At 45.1% G+C, this 21,436-nt stretch overlaps 1 protein-coding gene across 1 annotated transcript; it reads left to right on the top strand.

Annotated features, from left to right (window-relative positions):
- Positions 1–9,740: 9,740 nt before the first annotated feature.
- rtn4rl2a (reticulon 4 receptor-like 2 a) lies at positions 9,741–13,925 on the top strand (the record flags this gene model as incomplete). Its single annotated transcript, XM_083655561.1, has 4 exons — positions 9,741–9,916; positions 10,540–10,766; positions 12,558–12,791; positions 13,065–13,925. The coding sequence occupies exons 1-4, from the start codon at positions 9,859–9,861 to the stop codon at positions 13,923–13,925; spliced, it is 1,380 nt and encodes a 459-aa protein (XP_083511687.1). The 5' UTR covers positions 9,741–9,858.
- Positions 13,926–21,436: the final 7,511 nt, after the last annotated feature.

Raw genomic sequence — 21,436 nt, 5'->3', positions numbered from 1 at the left:
CAATTACTGTACTTCATTTAACATCTTTTGCCCCCCCCCCCCCCGAATAATGACGAATAATGTCATAATGTGACATTATTCGCGAATCTCAGAAGAAGTTGCTCAGCCCCCAGTTTTCCGCAAACTCCTCCAAGTTGGAGGCCATTTTATATTACGCATACCCTTTTTTAGGCAGCAGCGTCAGCACTGCCCTTTGTGCAGCTTGGTGGTCATTTTGTACCGAGGTTAAAACAGTCTTTAAAAACCTCCTGCATGTCCGATCCCAGGCAGCAGTCCCTAGAAGCGCTGATAAAACCCAACAGCCAAGTCCATAAATTCCAGAAGAGCGACCACAAGTCAGGTGCTGGACCGCAGCGCAGATTTCATCAAAGGAGATGCTGGAGTCCAGTGAAGCTGCCTCTGCTTCACTCAGCTTAGGAAGACCTTCCAAGATCTCCTCAACACAATCAGTCACAGCTCCCTCCCAGCACTGAAAAAGTCTGCATCATTTATGGCTCGACTAGGAAGCTTCAGATGCATCCTTCTGTTCTGCTCCCTTTACCTTCCAAAAGAAGGACGATGACCTCTTACACACCAACTTCCTGTTATCATTCCCATGTATCATTGCATCCTCTATTATAGCAATTTCTTTAGCTTCTCTATTATACCTTTTTCCCTATAGTGTGGAGGAATTGTGTTTGTGTTTATGCTGCGTGCCAGGTCGGTATACAGTAACTGCAGGCTGGCTGTATGTAATATTCCACTGCCTTCATAAGCCCCCCCCCATGCTGATATAATACTGAATTACATCCTGTTTCAAAAAAAATCACTACAAGAGTGAAGGTAGCAGCACTCCAAAAATTAAGATGCAAGACTTCAGATTTCCATTTTCTTTTTTTATTGAGGGCTAACGCGTTTCGGCATGTGCCTTCATCAGAGCATCATGATGCTCTGATGAAGGCACATGCCGAAACGCGTTAGCCCTCAATAAAAAAAGAAAATGGAAATCTGAAGTCTTGCATCTTAATTTTTGGAGTGCTGCTACCTTCACTCTTGTAGTGATTTTTTTTGATACTAATTCCAGTAGCTGAGCACCCACAGCCAAGGAGGCAATCTGAGGAAGCGCACCTGCTCTACATCTTTACATCCTGTTTCCTTTGAGATAGCCTGATACTTGCCACGTTAACGGTCATCTCCCCTGCATATAATAAATCACAATCAACAGCAGTTATCTGAGTATGAAGAATTCCCAGCTCCACTACCACTGCTGACACCTGTGCTGTGCTGTGCTGACAAAGTATTCTAATTTGTACTTTCCCTAACTCCCACCACATGACTATGTCTTTAAAGTCCTTATTTCTTGACCTCCGTTTAAAAACAACAACAATAATAATAATGAAAATAAAATAAAAAATAAATACAAATATAAAAAAACAAACTGACAGAAGGCCAATACGGCCTGCGGAGACATACCGATAAGGAGAAATCTAGTATCACTGCTAGATGATGGTCTGAGAAACCAACTGGTGCCATTATGGACTTGCTTAACCTGTTGCATATGGCTTATTTAGGTCAATCCTGTCCACCTGGCTGCACTAACACTGGCTTTAGAAACCTTCACTCATGTATATCGTTTAACTGAAGGATTCAACTTCCTCCAATCATTTACGAGATCATTTTATTCAATCAAACAGAGAGTGGGTGGGGCTCCTACATTCGTATCAACTGTCAAATGTGTGGTGCAGTTTCAGTCTTCTCCCAAAAACACTCTCAGAGAGTTACACGGTCAAGCTGTGTGTCATTTAACTTCTGAAAAAGTCTACAATGCTCTACCCCTGTGTTATAAGCATTACAATAAATATATACTATATCTAACCGTTGCCTGTACACAAATCGTCCCTACTTTCTCGACTTCACACACTGATACTTTGGTCATGTTACAGTAATGCACTGGGATCACAGCCCCCCTTGCACTCGTACCGTGACAGAGCTCATTTGCAGTATACGTTATTATCTGCAGTGCTACTGTATGTGTTTCCTGTAACCTACAGTTTTATGGATCATTTAGATAGAATGGCTGTCTCGACTGAACATGTTGCAGCCATGGCATCTTTCCCAACAGTTTTAAATGCACTGGCAATCTTTCCAAACCGTGACATCTCATGCTCCAACACTTCCTTGGGTATGACAGGAGGCACGCCTGAGTCTGCCTCGGTGGTCCGTGTGGATGGTAACAAAGGTGAAACACACCGAAATCGATCATCCAGTGTTATGACCTTTTCAACCAACGAATGGCATGACGTTCCTCTCGAAGAAAGGCAACCACAGCCTTGTTCATCAAACAAGCCGTAAGAAATATTCTGGTGGCCCTATGGCTAGGAGGACCTGCTGCACAGTTTCCTGGGGCTTGGCCACTGTTCTGACCCCCATGCTTGACCGATACCGACGGTGAACCCTCCCCAGCGAGGGACACCATATCAGGCCAAGCAGGGCGCAGTTTTTTGTGCTGCCCCACAAAGTCCACAAGTGAAAAGTGAAAAAGGCAGCACTAGAAAGAAACCAAACAGCCCCCCCATCTCATTCAACAACTCCATTCACCCCCCACACTCACCCACACTGCAAACTCCCATCTCATTCAACAACTCCATTCACCCCCACACTCACCCACACTGCAAACTCCCATCTCATTCAACAGCTCCATTCACCCCCCACACTCACCCACACTGCAAACTCCCATCTCATTCAACAACTCCATTCACCCCCCACACTCACCCACACTGCAAACTCCCATCTCATTCAGCAGCTCCATTCACCCCCCACACTCACCCACACTGCAAACCCCCATCTCATTCAACAACTCCATTCACCCCCACACTCACCCACACTGCAAACTCCCATCTCATTCAGCAGCTCCATTCACCCCCACACTCACCCACACTCCAAACGCCCATCTCATTCAACAGCTCCATTCACCCCCCACACTGCAAACTCCCAGCATAAAGAGAGAGAGGGGCACTTGACATGAACATTGATCCTTTTCACAAGGAAAGCAAAGTGAAAAAGAAGCTTACACCTGTGTTGAAGTGTTAATAAGCCATACTGACAGATCAAAACACACACACACACACACACACACACACACACACACACACACACACACACACACACACACACATCCACACACACACACACACACACACACACACACACACACACACACACACACACACACACACACACACACACACACACACACACACACACACACACACACACACACACACACACACACACACAGGGTGAGATGATATGAGAGGTGGTGGTGAAACATACACTGTTATTATTTAGAAGTGATGGTGGGGAAGACGACGTCATTGCCTGAAATGTGGTAATGTGTGGAAAGTGGCAAAAAGGTTTGGAGAAAAGAATTAAACAGAGAAGCAAAGTTCATCTCACAACAACATGAAATACGATTTGATTCTACTTTATTTTGCATTATGGATGATTACAGATTGATTTAGTCATAAAATCAGAAAATTAATTCAAGCTTGACAATGGGAGGTGGAGGGGAGAGAGAGAGAGAGAGAGAGAGAGAGAGACTTTTTCAGTTTAATAATGGGTTGCCTGGGTCCAGACCTTTGAATCTGCACACTCCACCGAGTTGACTGGAAATCGAGTGTAACCAGTTGACAATTCAGTCTGATATCAGGCTAGATAACGGGGAGAGAGAGAGAGAGAGAGAGAGAGAGAGAGAGAGAGAGAGAGAGAGAGAGAGAGAGAGAGAGAATGAGGGATAATCTTTTGCTTTCATACTAAAACAGGAAAATGCACAAGAAGAGCTCAAGTTGATAATGGGAGTGTGTGTGTGTGTGTGTGTGTGTGTGTGTGTGTCTGTGTGTGTGTGTGTGTGTGTGTGTGTGTGTGTGTGTGTGTGTGTGAAAACAATAGCAGCCCCATTATCGTGGCTGGTATCATTCCTTATGTTGCTATTTTCATAGGATTTTTGACTGTAAGCAATGCATTAAAGAACACCAGCCTTATCCTGTTTAAATCCTGGGTTGATAAAATGCAAATGCCTAAATTAATGTCCACCACCATCATCCTCATCAGTATATAAATGTGAGCTAGGGCTCTGTCTGTCTGTCTGTTTCTCTGTCCCACTGTGATGTCATAAATCCCACTGTGACATCATCAGTGATGTCATAAATCCCACTGTGACATAATCAGTGATGTCATAAATCCCAGTGATGTGGGGCATCATCAGTGATGTCATAAATCACACTGTGACATCATCAGTGATCAGTGATGTCACAAAAAAGAAGTTGGAGTCTGGCTTCAGACCCCCGTCTTCAGCCATGGACAGCTGTATGTTGCCAGCTCCAGGACACGTGATCCAGCATCCCTGAAGTATGCCATCAAGGAGCAGCCAGGGCGAGGCCGCGCAGCGGGTAAGCCTAGGAATCGAACGCGCGTAGCGTGCGAGATGCCTAGTTATTGGAAATGCACATAAGAGAGTTATCATATACCATATGAGATGAGTTACACACCTTTTCAATTACCCTTGCACCGCCGAGTATGTGCCAGTGGCGGCGCACGGTGTGGAGAGCAGCAGGATCATTAGTGATGACACCAAGGACAGAACAAATGAAAGACGCTGGCAAGAAGGGAGGAGGATTGTAAGAAAAAGAGAAAAGGCGTGCAGGAGAGGGGAAGTGAGCAAGACAGAGGATGGCACACACATCTTTCTCATTGTGATAATGAGACAATCAAAAGATGCTGCCTATATGTGTACTGTATGTGTGTGTATGTGTCAGAGAGAGAGAGAGAGAGGGAGAGAGAGAGAGAGCATCAGTAAGCAATGTGTTGTCGACATTTTCTGTGTATGACTAATTGTGCAATACTGTATGCTTTTTCGTGTCTCTATGTCTTTGTTGTGTGAGTGTCTGCATCGTCTATTCTCTGTCTCTGCGTCTTTTGTGGGCACTCAGTGTTTCATTTCATCCACTCAGTCTACTTGTGTCTATCTATCAGGGTCGGTGCACATCTTCCCTCTCTAGCCATTATATCGTAGAATTATAATCGTATGCCCCTTTGTTATACTACTACTACTACTACTACTACTACTACTAGTACACTACTACTACTACTAACTACTACTACTACTTCACTTGTAACGGAATACCCGTGCATTGTATCGGGCTGCACAGCCATTGGGCAACATCGCATGTTCAGCCATTAATCTGCGCAGGCCTCGCTCGCAGTTTCATTTTTTTAAGATGATTGTTTGGGGCATTTTTGCCTTTATTTGATAGGACAGTATACAGTATATAGACGGGAAAGCAGGGAGAGAGAGGGGAGGAGATAGAGCAAATCACCGCATGTCGGATTCGAACCTGGGTCGCTAAAGGAAGGACCAAGCCTTAATGGTACCGGGTGAGCCACTGGGATGCCCCGCCTCACTCACAAAATTGGCATGCAGCCTCTCCTCTCTCTCCCCAGAGGGTTTTCATACAGTAGTCCACCTCCCTGGCTGATTCCAACTCTGCTCAGGTGTGCTCCTCTTTGGCCATTTAGGGTGCTCTTTACACTTCCTGAAAGATTCAGCGTGATCGCACATAAAATGGCATAGCTGTGCCCGGCAGGGTACCCACACACACACACACACACACACACACACACACACACAGACACACACACACACACACACACACACACACACACACACACACACACACACACACACACACACACACCGAGAAAAAAATTAGGTGAATCCTGGAATAAGCAACCCGATCTCCATTTTTTTTTTTAAAGCAATGTTTGTGGAGCAACGTTGCTATGTTACAATTTCGGCTCCGAAATTGAAAAATGGTAACGTACTGTAATAATCCCACAAAGCAGTCGAATAGTCAGGATCTTGTTACCGCACTTTATTGTGGATCACTATTCCGGGGACTACTGTTAGCTAGGGGTGTCAAAAATAATCGATTATAAGATGCATCGCGATGCGGACCTGCACGATTCTGCATCGATTCACAAATGTCAAAAATCAATTATAAAAAAATAAATAAAAAAAAATTATATAATCAAATAAAATATAATGGAAGTACATGCAGTTGTTTATTTTAATTATCGAATCGAATCGTAGCCCTCTGAATCGTAATCAAATCGAATCGTGAGGCCAGTGAAGATTCACAGCCCTACTGTTAGCCGTAGTCCACGCCAAACCAAACCCCACAGACACACACCCAAACCCCGCTAGCTTCTCCTAGCTTCTCCTAGCTTCTCAGCTCCCAACGCACCCAGCCGTCTCCTTCAGGCTCCACACTTCAACAACCCCGAGCTGTTCCTTGTCCCCGCTCACAGCTCCCCTCCCCCAGCCAATCACAGGTGAACCCCTCTCTCTCACCACACCCACTGGCTGGTATGCTGCCTTTACGTAACCCCGTAAATCCCCACAGACATGTCAAAAACCCCAGAATCACCACATTCAGCAACTAACGTGACAACCAGACAAACCCATGTTTTCTTACAAAACCCACATCGCTACAGTACGTTTCTACAGGGGTGGGCGTGGTTTGGGCGTGGTTTATGGAGATTTTCTGTTTCTAACCCCTCCCCCTACCCTAACCCTAACCCTAAGATGTCAGAATGTTACCATTTTACAATTTTCTAGCCGAAATTGTAACATAGCAACGTTGGTCCAAAACGTTGCTATTTTACAATTTTCTGTGAGACTGTGGGAAAAAAGTATTATCCCTTATTGATTTCCTTTGATAAATCCATACCAACTGCAAAGAGAAGCAGACGAGTTAGAGAGGGATTCTTCAGATTTGGGACAACTGAGATGCGGATTGTGCAAAAGGCGCTGTACATTAACTGTACATGTCCGTGCTTAACTCTTTGACACATCGGCACAGATCCCAGAACAGTGAGACACGAGATATGTGCTGTTACCTTGGCAACAGACACACCTCTACAGCACCGACCCGCACCACCACCAGCCTAGCCGGCATACGTACAGTAAGCCCCCTATCTGTTGCCAGTGGGACAGTGTTGACGTCAAGCAGGACTACACCTCCCCTCAGGCAATTAATCCAGGAGGTTAATTTGGATCAACTGATCGGAATTGCGGTTGGCAGCTACTTCGGGGGCATCTCACCACTGAGAGCAAGATAGCAAGGGAGCAAGATAAACAACGTGCTGTGCTGGCAGGTGAAGTGACGCAGCTACTCAGTCACAATCAAGGCCAAGCAGAGAGTGAATGGAGGGCGCCACAGCTGGACATGGACAGAGGGGCAGTTGAAGACAGACAGACAGACAGACAGACAAGCTGGAGTGGGCACAGGCTGGGGAAGACGTTATCATTCATCACTCTCATTCAGAAGAGGGGGCCTACACAGTACCGCCAACCTGCTGTGTGGGTGACTGACTAGCACACCATTCATTGACTGACACTTCATGGTGGCATTCATTTAGGTTGTGTGTCTCAGTCACACACGTGTGCGTGCAAACACACACACACACACACACTCACACACATATGCGGACAAACATGTGCCGTACAGACACACACATTCTCATACAGCTGGCGGTGTGGGTGTGTGTGGAGGGGAAGCCTGTGTGGTGTTTATCCTGTCTGGACAGTGGGCACTGAAGCTTGTGAGCATCCAGAAGTCCAGATAAGGGCGAAGGAGGTGTGGTGTGCGGTAACAACACACACCGTCTAATGGATCCCCTTCGCTTACTCATTTGTTTATCATGCCGGTGGCCCAGTTGCTCTGTCCACAAGCATGCATGCTGTGTATATATGAACTGTGTCTGTTTGTGTGTGTGTATTGTATGCATGCGTTTGTGCATCCATGTAGCCTACACCCCCTTATTAGGGCTGGGCGATTAACCGAAAATGTATCGAAACTGGCATTGAGAATTCTCCAACCGAGTTAATCTTGCTCATGTCAATTATTTCAATGAATTAATTAATTCACGCGAGTTGTGCGTTGGAGGTAAAGCGCTCCATGCGCCCCAGTAGTGCCGTTGTGCATGTGCCACAGGCAGAGCGTTAATTACACCGGCACTGTATGGGGTCACACACAGCAGTCAAATTAGCAAATCAAATCATCACTTATTAACAATTAGCAGAGATGTGTCAGTTTGACCTGTGTTACTGTGTCAGCTGTTTATACTGTATGTGTCTACTCAAGATCAATTCCTTTGCATCGTGATTATGATTAGGACAAAAATGGTAAATGGACTGCATTTATATAGCGCGGTTATCCAAAGCGCTTTACAATGTGCCTACATTCACCCATTCACACACCGAAGGCGCCCAGCTGCCACACAGGGTGCTGCCACAGCCATCGGGAGGAATTTGGGGTTCAGTGTCTTGCCCAAGGACACTTCGACATGTGGACTTTAGGAGCCGGGGATCGAACCACTGACCTTCTGGTTAGTGGACGACGCGCTCTACCTCCTGAGCCACAGCCGCCCCTAGAAATAAAAACAATCGCAGGATTTTACACTCCTCTGTCTACTGTATCATTGTCTGCATGTATGAATGTCCCTTGGCTGGCTGAATGGAAGTGACAAGCTGCTAGCTTGCTATCTTGCAATTGGTAGTCGCAGGCACTGACAGCTTGAGGCACAGGCAAACAGAAAAACAGACTTGAAGTGGCATGCATAGCTCATGCATCTGTTGTGTTTTACTGTATCACTGCCTAATAGCGAGTTGATCTGTCCGTCTCAGCTGGACTAAATTAACAACTATCTGAACTACAATAATTCAATACAAATATGGGTAAGAACGTTCAGTTATATTCAAAGATTTGATATTCCACAAATCTGATCAACAGGATGACTCCATGTGTTTCAGAGAAGACAGTTGTCAAATGTACAAATACAAATGTATATCGTTTTATAAACGATTAGTTCATCATTAACTAAAGGTTAATGAATGACTTAGACCTATAGCCTAACTGAACTTTATTATAAAGTGTTGCCAAAGTACATTGTCCCAATCTTTCTTATTTCAACATTAATTTGACACTTTGTCTTGTTTAGACAGTTTGTGAGAAACTCACCCATATCCATCATCAAAAGGAATGTGTCAATACCTATTAAAGCTGGCTGCACATGCAGGATGAGTGATAATCAACAAGCCCCCATAAAATTTAGAGCTCGCGGTTGTAGGCTACTGAATGACTTTCTCTTTTGGCACCGAATCGTGTCTTGTAGCTGAATCATAAAATTCGGGGGCTTCCCACTTTCCTTTCTTTCTCTATTTAGGACTATCACTCGCTTCAGCCATCACAGCCCATCCTTTTCCCCTCTTTATCTGTGTTGAACCGCGCCGGAAACAGACCATAGCGGTCTCTGTGAAAGCCAGCCAGGAAACAAACTGTGCGCTCTTCTTCTCCTACCCGTTCTCCACTCCTCCACAAAGCCAGTCATCATTACCGGGCACCGTGCCGTGGTTTGCTCCCCCCTCCCTTCTCTCCCTCCCTCCCTGAGTTCATTGTCTAGCCCTCCCTCATCTTGTTCTTATTTGTCGAAAAAGTCTCCTCCCCTCTCGGTGTCGGAACGCACGTCTCCAACGCGCCTTTACGCGCACACAAGCTGTCCAAGAGAATCCCCGACGGGCGGCCCCTCCCCTTTCCGTTTTCGTGCCGCCCTCGTTCAGTCTTGACCCGGGTCGGTGACGTAGGAGATTCCACGGTTGCCCACTGCCGTAGGTAGTAAGTAACGGATTGCTCCAGTATATATGGGACACTGGGAGCCATCAACCGGCACTCAGTCGCTCCGACTCGGAACCAGAGCATCAGCGGAGATAGCAGGCTTTACTTCGCCCTCAGGCTAACTCGCTTTCGGCTTTGGTTCAGGATGGACACCTCTACGACTATTCGGAGCCGACGATGCTCCATCATGCGCAACTGCAAAAGTAAGTTTCTTTTTCTCTTCTCTGTGGTTTACGCATGGATAACATAGAGGACGATGGTGCTTTCATCACATTTTGTGCAGCAACTCCTGCGTTATTGAAAACATGCTTCCAGATATGCTTTGATATGAAGTTAAAATCCTACAGATGCTAAATTGAAATGGAAGCTTCGGAAACTCTAGGCTATTATGCTAAGGCGGCATTAGTGGGATATTTCTAATTGCAAAATTGCACACAGCCTGTTAAGTATCATGAACTTTTTTGGTTACTTTTAATTGCGCTAAAATGATTAGACATATTTTGATTGTTTGACAAATGATGTGTGTGTGCATAATAGTTGGTGAAAATTAAGGCTTTTGAAGTTTTTTAATTAAATATGCACACGCTTGCTGTAGTCTGCCTGCTATAATTATTGTTCCAATATGTTGCAGATGTAGCTAATTCTAGAAAGATGTTTGTGCAGAAATCGAGTAAACATAAGATGCACAAAAGCCCGTCACTATTTCTAAATCTTATCGCATTCTCTGCAGCAACAAAGACCAAAATAAGAACCATGGACAGCGCCTTTTGGCATCGGTCTCCCCACGTTGAGTCTCACCTCTCCCTGTTTCTCTTCTCTCTACCAGGCGGTCTCTCCCTCTGGCTGGTGGTGTGGATGGTCCTCGGTAAGCCCAGTCCGGCTTCGGCGTGCCCGCACCTGTGCGTGTGCTACCCGACGCCAATGACTGTGAGCTGCCAGGCGCAGAACTTCACCGCCGTCCCGGTTGGAGTGCCCTATGAGTCGCAGCGCGTGTTCCTGCAGAACAACCGGATCATGGAGCTCAGAGTTGGCTCTTTTGGTTTCGGAACTCAGGTAAGAACGAGAAAACAGGACACATTGTGGTTGCAAGTAGTCTGCATGTGGGGAAGGAGATAGGGATTTTTTTTTAACTAATCAGAAATCTTTTAATCAAAAGAGAAAGGTAAATCTCATGCCTTGCTTTTTATGCAAGTGTAGCAATTTAATTAAAGATCCCCTCCAGACATGTTATAAGATAGGGGAGAAGAGTGGGATATTGTTTTACGGCTTGATTGTCACAGTAGGCTACTTATTACAGCCAAACTAGAGGGCGCTGTTTCATCATGTTGATATCAAACATTTGGAGGGAAAATCTGCCTCTGTCCATTTAATTTTTATGAGTCAGGGTAATTTTTTCGTGTTTATGTTTTTGTTATAAAAGCTTGTAGGCTATTGGGCATTTCATAACCAAAAACACTTGTTAAAAAGAGTTGCTAGCTAAAGCCATGTGGTAGCTAGTCTCACTGGCCAGCCTCCCCTCCCTTCCATGAGAGGAGTCTGGCGGCACAGGTCTACATTGTGGAATTGCGATGGGCGGTGCTTAGTGGCATTGCCCTTGGACAATAGTTTCCAACTATCCAACTTGCCATTTTCAGCGTGTAGCAACGAGCTAGCAAGTAGGTTTCTGCTGTTAGATTGCTAGCTAGTTAGCGTTGTTGTTTTCACTGCGGCGGCAGGGGACATTTACAGCAACAGACAGGGAGGAGGGAGCGGAAGCCGCTCTGATTGACATGGTCGGAGCCAATGACAGAGCTTGTAATAAGCTGGGAGCGGACACCCGGTAGCGACTGAAACAGTCGCTCCAATGGGAGAGCAGAGTAGAGCAGGGGAGGGCTTATGCCAGCAGCCTGTTTCCGTGCAGCCAGACTCCTCTCTCGGAACGGAGGGCAGGCTGGCCAGCGAGACTAGTGGTAGCTAGCCTTAAGACGTTTGCCAAGAGGTGAAGTGGGGATGGTTGTCTCACATTGGTTCCATTGGTCACATTCATGGTTTAAACATAATAGACAAACATAAAGGGCCTTGATATTATAGATATGGTGATTCTGTTCCCTTTAAAATGTATCTCTCTCTAGCTTGAAAAAACTAAAAAGTATATATAGTATATCTAGGTTAATCTAGGTTAATTTCCGACATGAAAGCTGTGTCCTGTCTTTTTTTTAGATGAAATGCAAATGAACTAGAATCATATGATTAAATGTTTCATGTCCTCTTTAAAATGACACCTACTCATTCTCTCATAAAAAAAATCTATAAATATGAAAATATATTTCATTTCAAAGGTTCAGTGTATGTTCATTGGAGGCTTCAAGTTTCCACATTACATTACATTACGTCATTTGGCAGACACTTTTCTCCAATTACAATATCACATTTTGTCAACAGTAGAGAAATCAACTATGCAAGACAATCTATGACAGCTACAACTTTTTGAAGGAATATAGTAGCACTTGTAGAAAGTATTTTGAGAAGGATTTTTTTTTCCACATTACACTTTACTTCACTTTTCCACTTTTCCACATTACACTTTAAGTAGAATGTTGGATCAGGATTGGGTTCCAAAGTAGTTGTGATGTCAGAGTACAGAGAAACATTCCACTTTCAGCAGATGAATGTGAAAACAACCTTCTAGTGTCAAACTCTGCACAGGCCTCATTGTGCTCAGTGAAGTTCAAATATCCACCTGTAGGAACAATAGGCTAGAAAAACATGTTTTTGAGACTTTCACATTTCCCACATTTTATGGCTGTGTATTCACATAGAAGAGTAATCATCACATTCCATTGATGTGTTCGCTTGTCCTGCCAGGTTCTGTGGCTGTTTGCCAACAACATCACGTGGATTGAGGCAGGGGCCTTCAGTGAGCTGAGGGACTTGGAGGAGTTGGACCTGGGGGATAACCCTAACCTCCACAGGCTGGAGGGGGGAGCCTTCCGTGGCCTAGAGAAGCTCCAGAGCCTCCACATGCATCGCTGCAAGCTCACTGCCCTGCCCCACAACATCTTCCACAAACTCTACAGCCTGCAGTTTCTCTACCTGCAGGTAGGGGGGGCAGAGAGATAGGGACAGATGCATGCAGATACATTGACGCACCTTCAGATACAAAGGAAGAAAGCCAGTCACTCACACACACACACACACACACACACACACACACACACACACACACACACACACACACACACACACACACACACACACACACACACACACACATTGACTTTATATCCAGTAATCAATATGACAGAAGCCATTGTGCCCATTCTTCTTACTACCACTATATATGATTCTAATGTAAAACATTTTCCTCTCCAGGAGAACCATCTCCACTTCCTGCAGGATGACATATTTTCTGACCTCATCAACCTGAGCCAGCTCTTCCTGCATGGGAATCGTATCCGCACCCTCTCAGAGAACGTGTTCCGCGGCCTGGTCAACCTTGACCGCCTCCTTCTCCATGAGAACCGCGTCAGGCAGGTCAACCGCCGTGCTTTCCGCGACCTCGGCCGGCTGACCATGCTCTTCCTCTTCAACAACTCCTTGGCCGAGCTGCCCAGCCAGACCCTGAGGGACACCCAGGGCATCCAGTTCCTCCGCCTCAATGGCAACCCCTGGTCCTGCGGCTGTGAAGCCCGCTCCCTGTGGGAGTGGTTCCGCGAGGCCCGTGTCTCTTCCTCCGATGTGATGTGTGCCTCCCCTTCCACCCGCCGTGGCCAGGACCTGCGCTTCCTCCGCGAGATGGACTTTGCCCTCTGCCCCCTGGCCGACCCCGGCTCCATCGGTGGCTCCACCACCACCACCTTCAGCACCAAGACCCGCTGGTGGTTCTCCAAGAACAAGCCCCAGTCCTCCACCAAGGGCGTGTTTGAGAAATCCTCGGAGACGGTCAAGGCTGGTTTGTATGGAAAGGGCCCGTCCACCTCCACATCGGTCGTCAAGTATGAGCTGGGTGAGGAAGAGCTGGCGCTGCCCAAACTCGACCCGGAAGAGTACTGGGAAAACTACGGCAACGAGGATTCAGGCGTCAGTGTGCGCTGCTATGAGCTCGAATGCCCGTCTGACTTCGACCTCCCTCCATCTTCCTCCTCTCCCTCATCCTCCTCTCCCTCTCTCCTCTCGCTCCTGGCCCTCTCCGTTTCCACCCTCTCCCTCAACCTCCACCTGCTCTTTGGCTGAATCAGACTCTTAGTCCTCCACCCATTCCCTCCGGGCCTGTTTTAAAGGCTGCAGGGATCCCTGTTAGACACTCGACACCCCCTTTGCCCGCTCTGCTGAGCTGCTTTATCTAAAGAAATACTCAATGCACAGCAAGGGAGATAGGGGGACGGTTAGATTCTGTATCTACCACCTACAGGGCTTAACATTTTCAGGGCTAAGAGTCCTTCAGCCAAGGCTATGTATCTACACTATTCTACAGGTAGGGCTTTCTGCGTCTCACCTGTATGATGTCATATCATGGTCACCCATGATCCCCTGTAATCAGGGTTACGAGGGCTGAGTCCATCATTAATCTCAGTGCTACTGTATTTGATATCAGTTATGAATGATGTCATCAATGTTGTCACCTCAGCATACTTAGAACTATTGCTGTTAGTACAACATCTGCTGCTACGAAATCAGCAATCACTGTTATAATCAGTGCACAGTAATGACATACTAGAACTATCGGTACTTCAAGTGTCATGTAAATAGGTTTGAGAATGTATTGTGTGAATGTTCAAACTAATTCAATATCTGTGGTCTACCATAATCAGCATGCCATTCGACTAGTATCCAGAAAAACTGTGAGGGCTTGTGTTTCTATAGGCCAGAGCACAAAACACGGCGAGGTTACGACAGGCAAGCAATCAGAGAGAGGAAAATATACTGTCAAGCAGAGAGAGAGGAATAGAGGAGAAAGAGGTGCAGGGAGATCAAAAAGGTGGGCAGAGATGTTAAAAATAAAGGTAGATGTTAAAAATACAGGAAATCCAGAGGGGGAGATGAAGCAAACACAAGGATGTCTGACAAGGCAGAGGAGAGCAATCAGAGGGAATGTTGTTGAGATCTGAAAGAGGCGAGGACGGAAGGAGAGCTATCTGTAGAGAGAGGTGAGAGAGAGAGAGAGAGAGAGAGAGGGGTGAGAGAGAGAGAGAGGGGTGAGAGAGAGAGATAGACAGATAGAGAGCGAGGACAGCGCAGCAACAATAACGCAAGAGAGAAGCAGGAGATGACAAGACTCTGAGAGACTAGGAGACTAGAGACTAGGAGACTAGAGACTAGGAGAGACAGTGCTGGCCGTAGGGGCAGCAACTTGCAGGAGAAAAGCTATAAATCCATTCCATGCATTCATCCATCCATTTGTTTTGTTTGTTTACCTGTTTATATTACAACTCCATCGTTCCACACCAGGTCCTGTAAATATGTTATCGTCGTGGCAGCCGCAGGGAAAGAATTCTTCCTGTCAGGCAGCCAGGAGTTTGGCTTTGGATGTCTTTGTTTGACATCCTATGTAAGGTGTGTTTGACCACCAGATACAGATGAACATCATGATAAAGAACTAAACGAAACAGTGAACGATTCTGAATAACATTGTCATGCTTTTCCTTGGGGCAATAGTTAGAGAATGCAACATCGGGCCGGACCTCACAGGACTGTGAAAGGCAAAGAGCAAATCTGGGGAAATGATGAGATTTTCTTTGTTTTAAAGCCTTATTTTCTTTTCAACCATCCCTCAAAAATCTAAAAGTCAACAGATTGCCTCGGTGTGACTGAAACATGACTAAATGTGACTAATTGTGCGTAAAGGACTGACTATATGTGGCTGATGTCACTGCAGGACAGGACAGGACGGCTCTGATTGTGGTGGGCATCTGTCTGTGCGTGGACAGGGTGAATGGATTGGCAATCTGGCAACATGCGTCAGCAGGCGTGTCACTGAGCTGACTGGTTGACTGACTGCTGATGCCTGCTGGACTGACTGCCTGGCTGACTAACGGGCAGACAGGCAAGAAGGAATTGGCTGATTTGTAATGCACTAAGAGAGCAGTCTGATAGCTGAGAAATGACAGAGAGAGATAGAGAGAGAGAGAGAGAGAGAGCGACAACTTGTGACTGACAGACGGACAAATTGATGACGTCGACCTCAAATCTGGGCTAAAAATGCCAAACGGACAAACAGACTGAGAATGATTAGATGACAGAATCAGATTGAGGAGAAAGGTAAAATTGGGTGGGCAGCGGAAGTGCAAAAAGGAGAAGGCAGAGGTGACCATGTACAGGCATCCTGTCATTCTCCTTCAGCGCTGTTTCTAATCCCTCCCTCTCTCCATTTTCTTTCGGCGCCTCCTCTCTTTTTTCTTTCCAATCCTGCCCGGTCCCTTCCTCTCTTCCTCTCCATCCAAGTTTCCACGTACTGTAGGCGTGATGACGAGTATGCCTTCTCATACCTTTTTATTCCCCCCGCCCTCCCTTTCTGAACACCTTTTTCCTGAAGCTGTCGCCATCTCTCCTGGGCTGAGGAGAGTCTATATCTATAAGAGAACGCTGCAGTGGAGGTGAAGAGAGCAAGGCCAACATCTAGCAGTAGGAGGGAGAGAGTAGGAGGTAAAATTAGTGAGCTGCAAACACACACACACACGCGCACACACACACACACACACACACACACACACACACACACACACACACACACACAACTCACACAATGCTTCAAACGGCCGCTCAGAGAGACTTTGTCAATGCTATTCTGTTGAAACACATAATGTTTGTGACTATGGTGATTGGTAAGGACATGTCAGTATGGGTGAGGTCAAACTGAGCCTCGGTGCTCTTCAGTGACTGTGACGGCAAGGTCACTGTCAGACGACTAATGTGCCAGCAATGACATTTTGCCCATGTGTTTGTTCACTTCAATGTGATGTTTTGTGTGTGTGTGTGTGTGTGTGTGTGTGTGTGTGTGTGTGTGCCTGAGAATGAAAGACTAATTCTCTATGAAATTTACAGAATGATTTTTATTGTAAAGTAAAACATTATTGAAAGAAAGATTAAATACATATTTGTATTACCAAAATGAATTTTTGTGTGGGTGTATTTCTATGCCTTGGCTATTGTTCAGTATTAACAAACACCCAGAGGGAATAGCATGCACGTAAGCGCACACGCACACGCACACACGCACACGCACACGTACGCACACGCACACACAGGCACACACACACACACACACACACACACACACACACACACACACACACACACACACACACACACACACACACACACACACACACACACACACACACACACACACACACACACACACGATTGTGTAAGTCCTCTAGGCAATCGCCCAGTTATCTCAACCATGTAGCTATGCAACTAAGACAGACAGAGAACAGGATGCCTTCAGATGGAGAGGCAGTGAGCACTCTACACTTACTATTATTATGCACTGATGCATTGTAGGATATTGGCCTCATTTCATGCTTTATTCCTAAATGAGGAATCCATCATTTGAAAACAGTGATACCTCTAGCACTGCTAATTGCACACAATTAGAATGAATAAAAATGATCAAGAATTATTAGATGAACAAGAAGAAGAAAGGTCTAATACTAATGCAGACTCTGGGAGGGAAAAACTATTTATTTACAAATCGTCTTCAGCTGAAATTACCATTACATAATAAAAGTGTCAACTCTTCTGACAAAATGATTGCTGCTGTTGTAAAAAGAGACAGAGCTTTTGGGGGCATGGTGGTACAGTGGTAGTCGCCTCACAGCAACAAGGTCCTGGGTTCGATTCCTGCTTGGGTCTTTGCTGGCACTGGGGGTATGTTCCGCCCATGCCTTCGGTGACTAACTGCCCAGGGTTATCTTGTAAAAAAAAAGGCCTTTCTGTGTTGAGTTTGATTGCATGTTCTCCCCGTGCTGCTCAGCAGGGCTTTCCTCCATATACTGTAACATCACCCCCACTAACAACATGCAAGAATCAGCACTGAGCAGTAGGGGTGTCACGATACACTCAGTTCACGATACGATACGTATCACGATACTGGGTTCACGATAACGATACGATACGATACAATTTTAACAATATTTTTTTAAACTTGAATAATGACAATATATGACTGGAAAAGTAGTATTTTATTTGAAATGCACAAATACAAAACATGCTGTTGTGGGAAATTGTTATTACAATAACAACTAGAAAAAACATGAGATTGGAGATAAGGCTTATCTTGAAATAGAATGAGTTACACCGTCACTTAGATTTACTTTGAACTAAAAGGTTTCTCAGCAGTATAAATTCTCATTATGCATCTTCAGTTTTTCTTCAAACTCAAACAACAAGACTTTTCTTAATCTATTTTTTATGCATCTTCAGTTTTTCCTGTCAAGTAAACAGTTTTGCCAGAAACTCAATTGAATGGTTTCTCTCCTGTATAACTTCTCATGTGTCTCTTCAGAGACTTGTTCAACTGAACTACTTTCCACACATTGAACTTCAACAAACAAAGACGTTTCTTAGTCTATTTTTTGAAAAAAAAAAAAAAAAAAAAAAAAAAAAAAATTGCGATATGAGATTTCATCTCAACGATACATATCGTGACGTTTTACTATCGCGAAATTTCGTGGGACGATATATTGTGACACCCCTACTGAGCAGTGACCAGCGATGGATATAAAGAAGTTGGTCGCTGCACTTTAAGCCATCTTCCCCTCCAGGAGCAAGGATGGGCCAAGATCGGAAAATGCGGAGGACAAATTTCACTTCACCATTGAAAGCATGTGTGTGCTGGCCGCCGTGCACGTATGAGCACGTATGTGCACGTACTGTATGTGCACGATGGTTGCTTGTGACAAGATAAAGGCGGGTTTTTTCCTTCCTTTTTCTTCATAACTTCTTTTGCCAAGGTTATAGAGTTGCTGGCGAATGCTTTGTCTGCTCTCCAGCAGTACATTTAATTATTTCATTACTTTGGTTTGAACAGCTTGAAGCAGCTGTGAGCTTCTGAATGGCTGTGGGTTTTTTCTTTGCGACTTCAAAAAAAGGCACACAGAAAAACCCACAACCTTGAAATGAAAACATACGTTTTCACCTTGTTCCCACCCCCCTCCCCACACACACACACACACACGCCCACCATCGGTACATTCAAGCTTTAGTTATGACCTCATGCTCTACCAGTGGGCATACGTGAAAATGCCAACCAATAAAATGTCACAGACTGTTGATCATTCCCACCCCAGATTAATAAAATTGCCCCCCCCACTTCCTGCCTGAGATCCCATTAGTTTACACTTTTGAATGATGCCTCCCCGTGTTGGATCCCGCCCCAAATCCTGTTTCAACAAGTTAGGCTATAAAATGAAGGAGGCAAACAAAGCAAAAAATCATTGTGATTACTACAGTATGTATTAAAGTTCATTTATCAGAGGAATGTGAGCTCTTTGCTAGCATGGGACCTTTGTCGACTAAACATTGTATTTTTTTTTAAATGAAATGCATGGATCTATATCTAGGCTATATATTTTTCTATGAATATGAGTGAGTAAATTTCAAGTATATTTTATTTTTTTTAATTTTTGTTTTGTTTCGGGTAGTTGTATGTATAGAATGTATGCAAGTTTTAAAATGAAACAATAAAGGAAACAGGCTTGATAGTTTTCTTAGCTTGAAGAATTTTTACATACTTATCCATCTGCCTGTGATATAAATGGCCTTCATCCTGTGCAGACACAACAAAAATAAAACAAACAGAATATGACATGGTGTAGATTGTACACACAACACACAGTTATGCACACATTCACATACACACATGCACTCACATACTGTACACATGTGAACACTAACGTGTGCGCATGCGTACACACACACACACACACACACACACACACACACACACAGAGTGTGGCATTGAACTTATTCGTTGGCTTGTCATGCCTATATTAGGAGGAAACGCACACACCAGCCACAGCTTACGTTTCACATCCCCATTGGTCTCCAGCCTTGTGAGCCAAAGGATTCCATGACGCACCCACTTCGTAGAGTAGCCTCCCTACATAACAATTGTGCTGATTGGACAGTGTTCCCGTCACTCAACAATCAGACACAATCGGAGTCACTGCGATGAGGTATGAGTGAGGGGAGGAGGGACATGGAAGCCTGTGGATTTGTGGAAGCTATATTGAATAGATTAATGTTAACCATGATTTATTCATGAGACAGAGAGAAAGAGAGAGACACAGAGAGAGAGAGAGAGACACACAGAGAGAGAGAGACAGAGAGAGAGAGATATTATCTGATTGGTATCTGACAGCACTAAAACCACGATTAGACAGCAGCATGATAATGGCATTCTGAGAAACGTTCCGTCGACAAATACATTTGTACATCAAATTTCTCAAGAGCGCCTGAAAAGTGTTGACACCTGCATTACAAAACAGGTCACTAGCACTACTCCACCTGGGTTTTTTCAGCAATATCCTCATACAGTCATTGTAAGCAACCTGAAGTTTGTGGAGGCTCACTTTTTTATATACTTCACCCACAAGGGGGCAGTGTAAATAGGGGTACAGTAGGCCCTAAAGAGATTAATCTTTACATAATCAGAGCAAGAGTGGAATTTCCTGACCTACATGTTAGCCTGAGCATATACTGAAACATACGCCATTGTCTATACTGTACATGTCATCATCATCAGACATTTGATCTGTAATGAAGTGACCCAGATATTTTGTTTTATCACAGACAGATAGAACATTCTCTGACAAATAAAAAGCAGAAAAAGTGAGATCCCTGTCCCCTCTAGTTCTACAAATCATAGCAACAATGTTATGTAAATGTTGATATGCAAAGTATTTTTGGGTCAGAAACCTTGAGATACAATGTATCCATTTTTTGCAGAAAACATACTGTGAGATACCAACATTTTATTCTGGCGACTGGGCTGTGCACCTTTGTCGGAAACAGACACAAAGCACCTGCCAGGCCCCCCATCCCTCTCACACACTCACATTATGCGCACACACACACGCAGATGCACGCACACACACACACACGCACGCACGCAGACGCACGCACGTACGCAGACACACACGCACAGACCATTTCTTCCATTACTTCATGGTGAACATTTCCGGCTCTCACTGCAATCTACCATGTCTTGCACTTGTTACGAGGTCTCACCATTTCAATCTTGTTTTCACGCATCCTGCTGATGTCATCTGCTCCACTCTTCTCCTCACTCCCTCTCATCTCTACACTTCCTCTGGTCCTTGTTCTCTCAAAAAGAGCTGGAAAGCTCCTCTGATTCATGGATTTCTTCTCACTCAGTCAGAGATGTGCCAGTATACTTTCCTATTTTTCTGTTTGCATGTCAGTTGGACAGTGATGGTGTGTGTATGTGTGTCATCAATGGAAAAATCTGGTCCTGGAGAAACCTATTGTAGCGGGAACTACCACAGCCGTTTTGAGCACTTGGCCAGGTGGATGTCTGTGGACAGATTTTGCGAAGACAATAGCGTCAAAACCGTGCAAGCTGCAGTCACGTAACTTTACAGGTGTGTAGTGGACATCAAAATGAAGGCTGACTTCCAAAATGGGTGTGATCTGACCAACGGGGCCCCCCCCTCTCAAATTTAGGCCCCTGGCCCACATTAGTCTTAAGTCGGGGGTGTGGTCCCATCGCAAGATGGTCT

This window comes from Poromitra crassiceps, assembly GCF_964638095.1.
Source record: "Poromitra crassiceps genome assembly, chromosome: 19".
Lineage (NCBI taxonomy): Eukaryota > Metazoa > Chordata > Actinopteri > Beryciformes > Melamphaidae > Poromitra > Poromitra crassiceps.
This window is presented reverse-complemented; position numbering and strand designations above follow the sequence as displayed.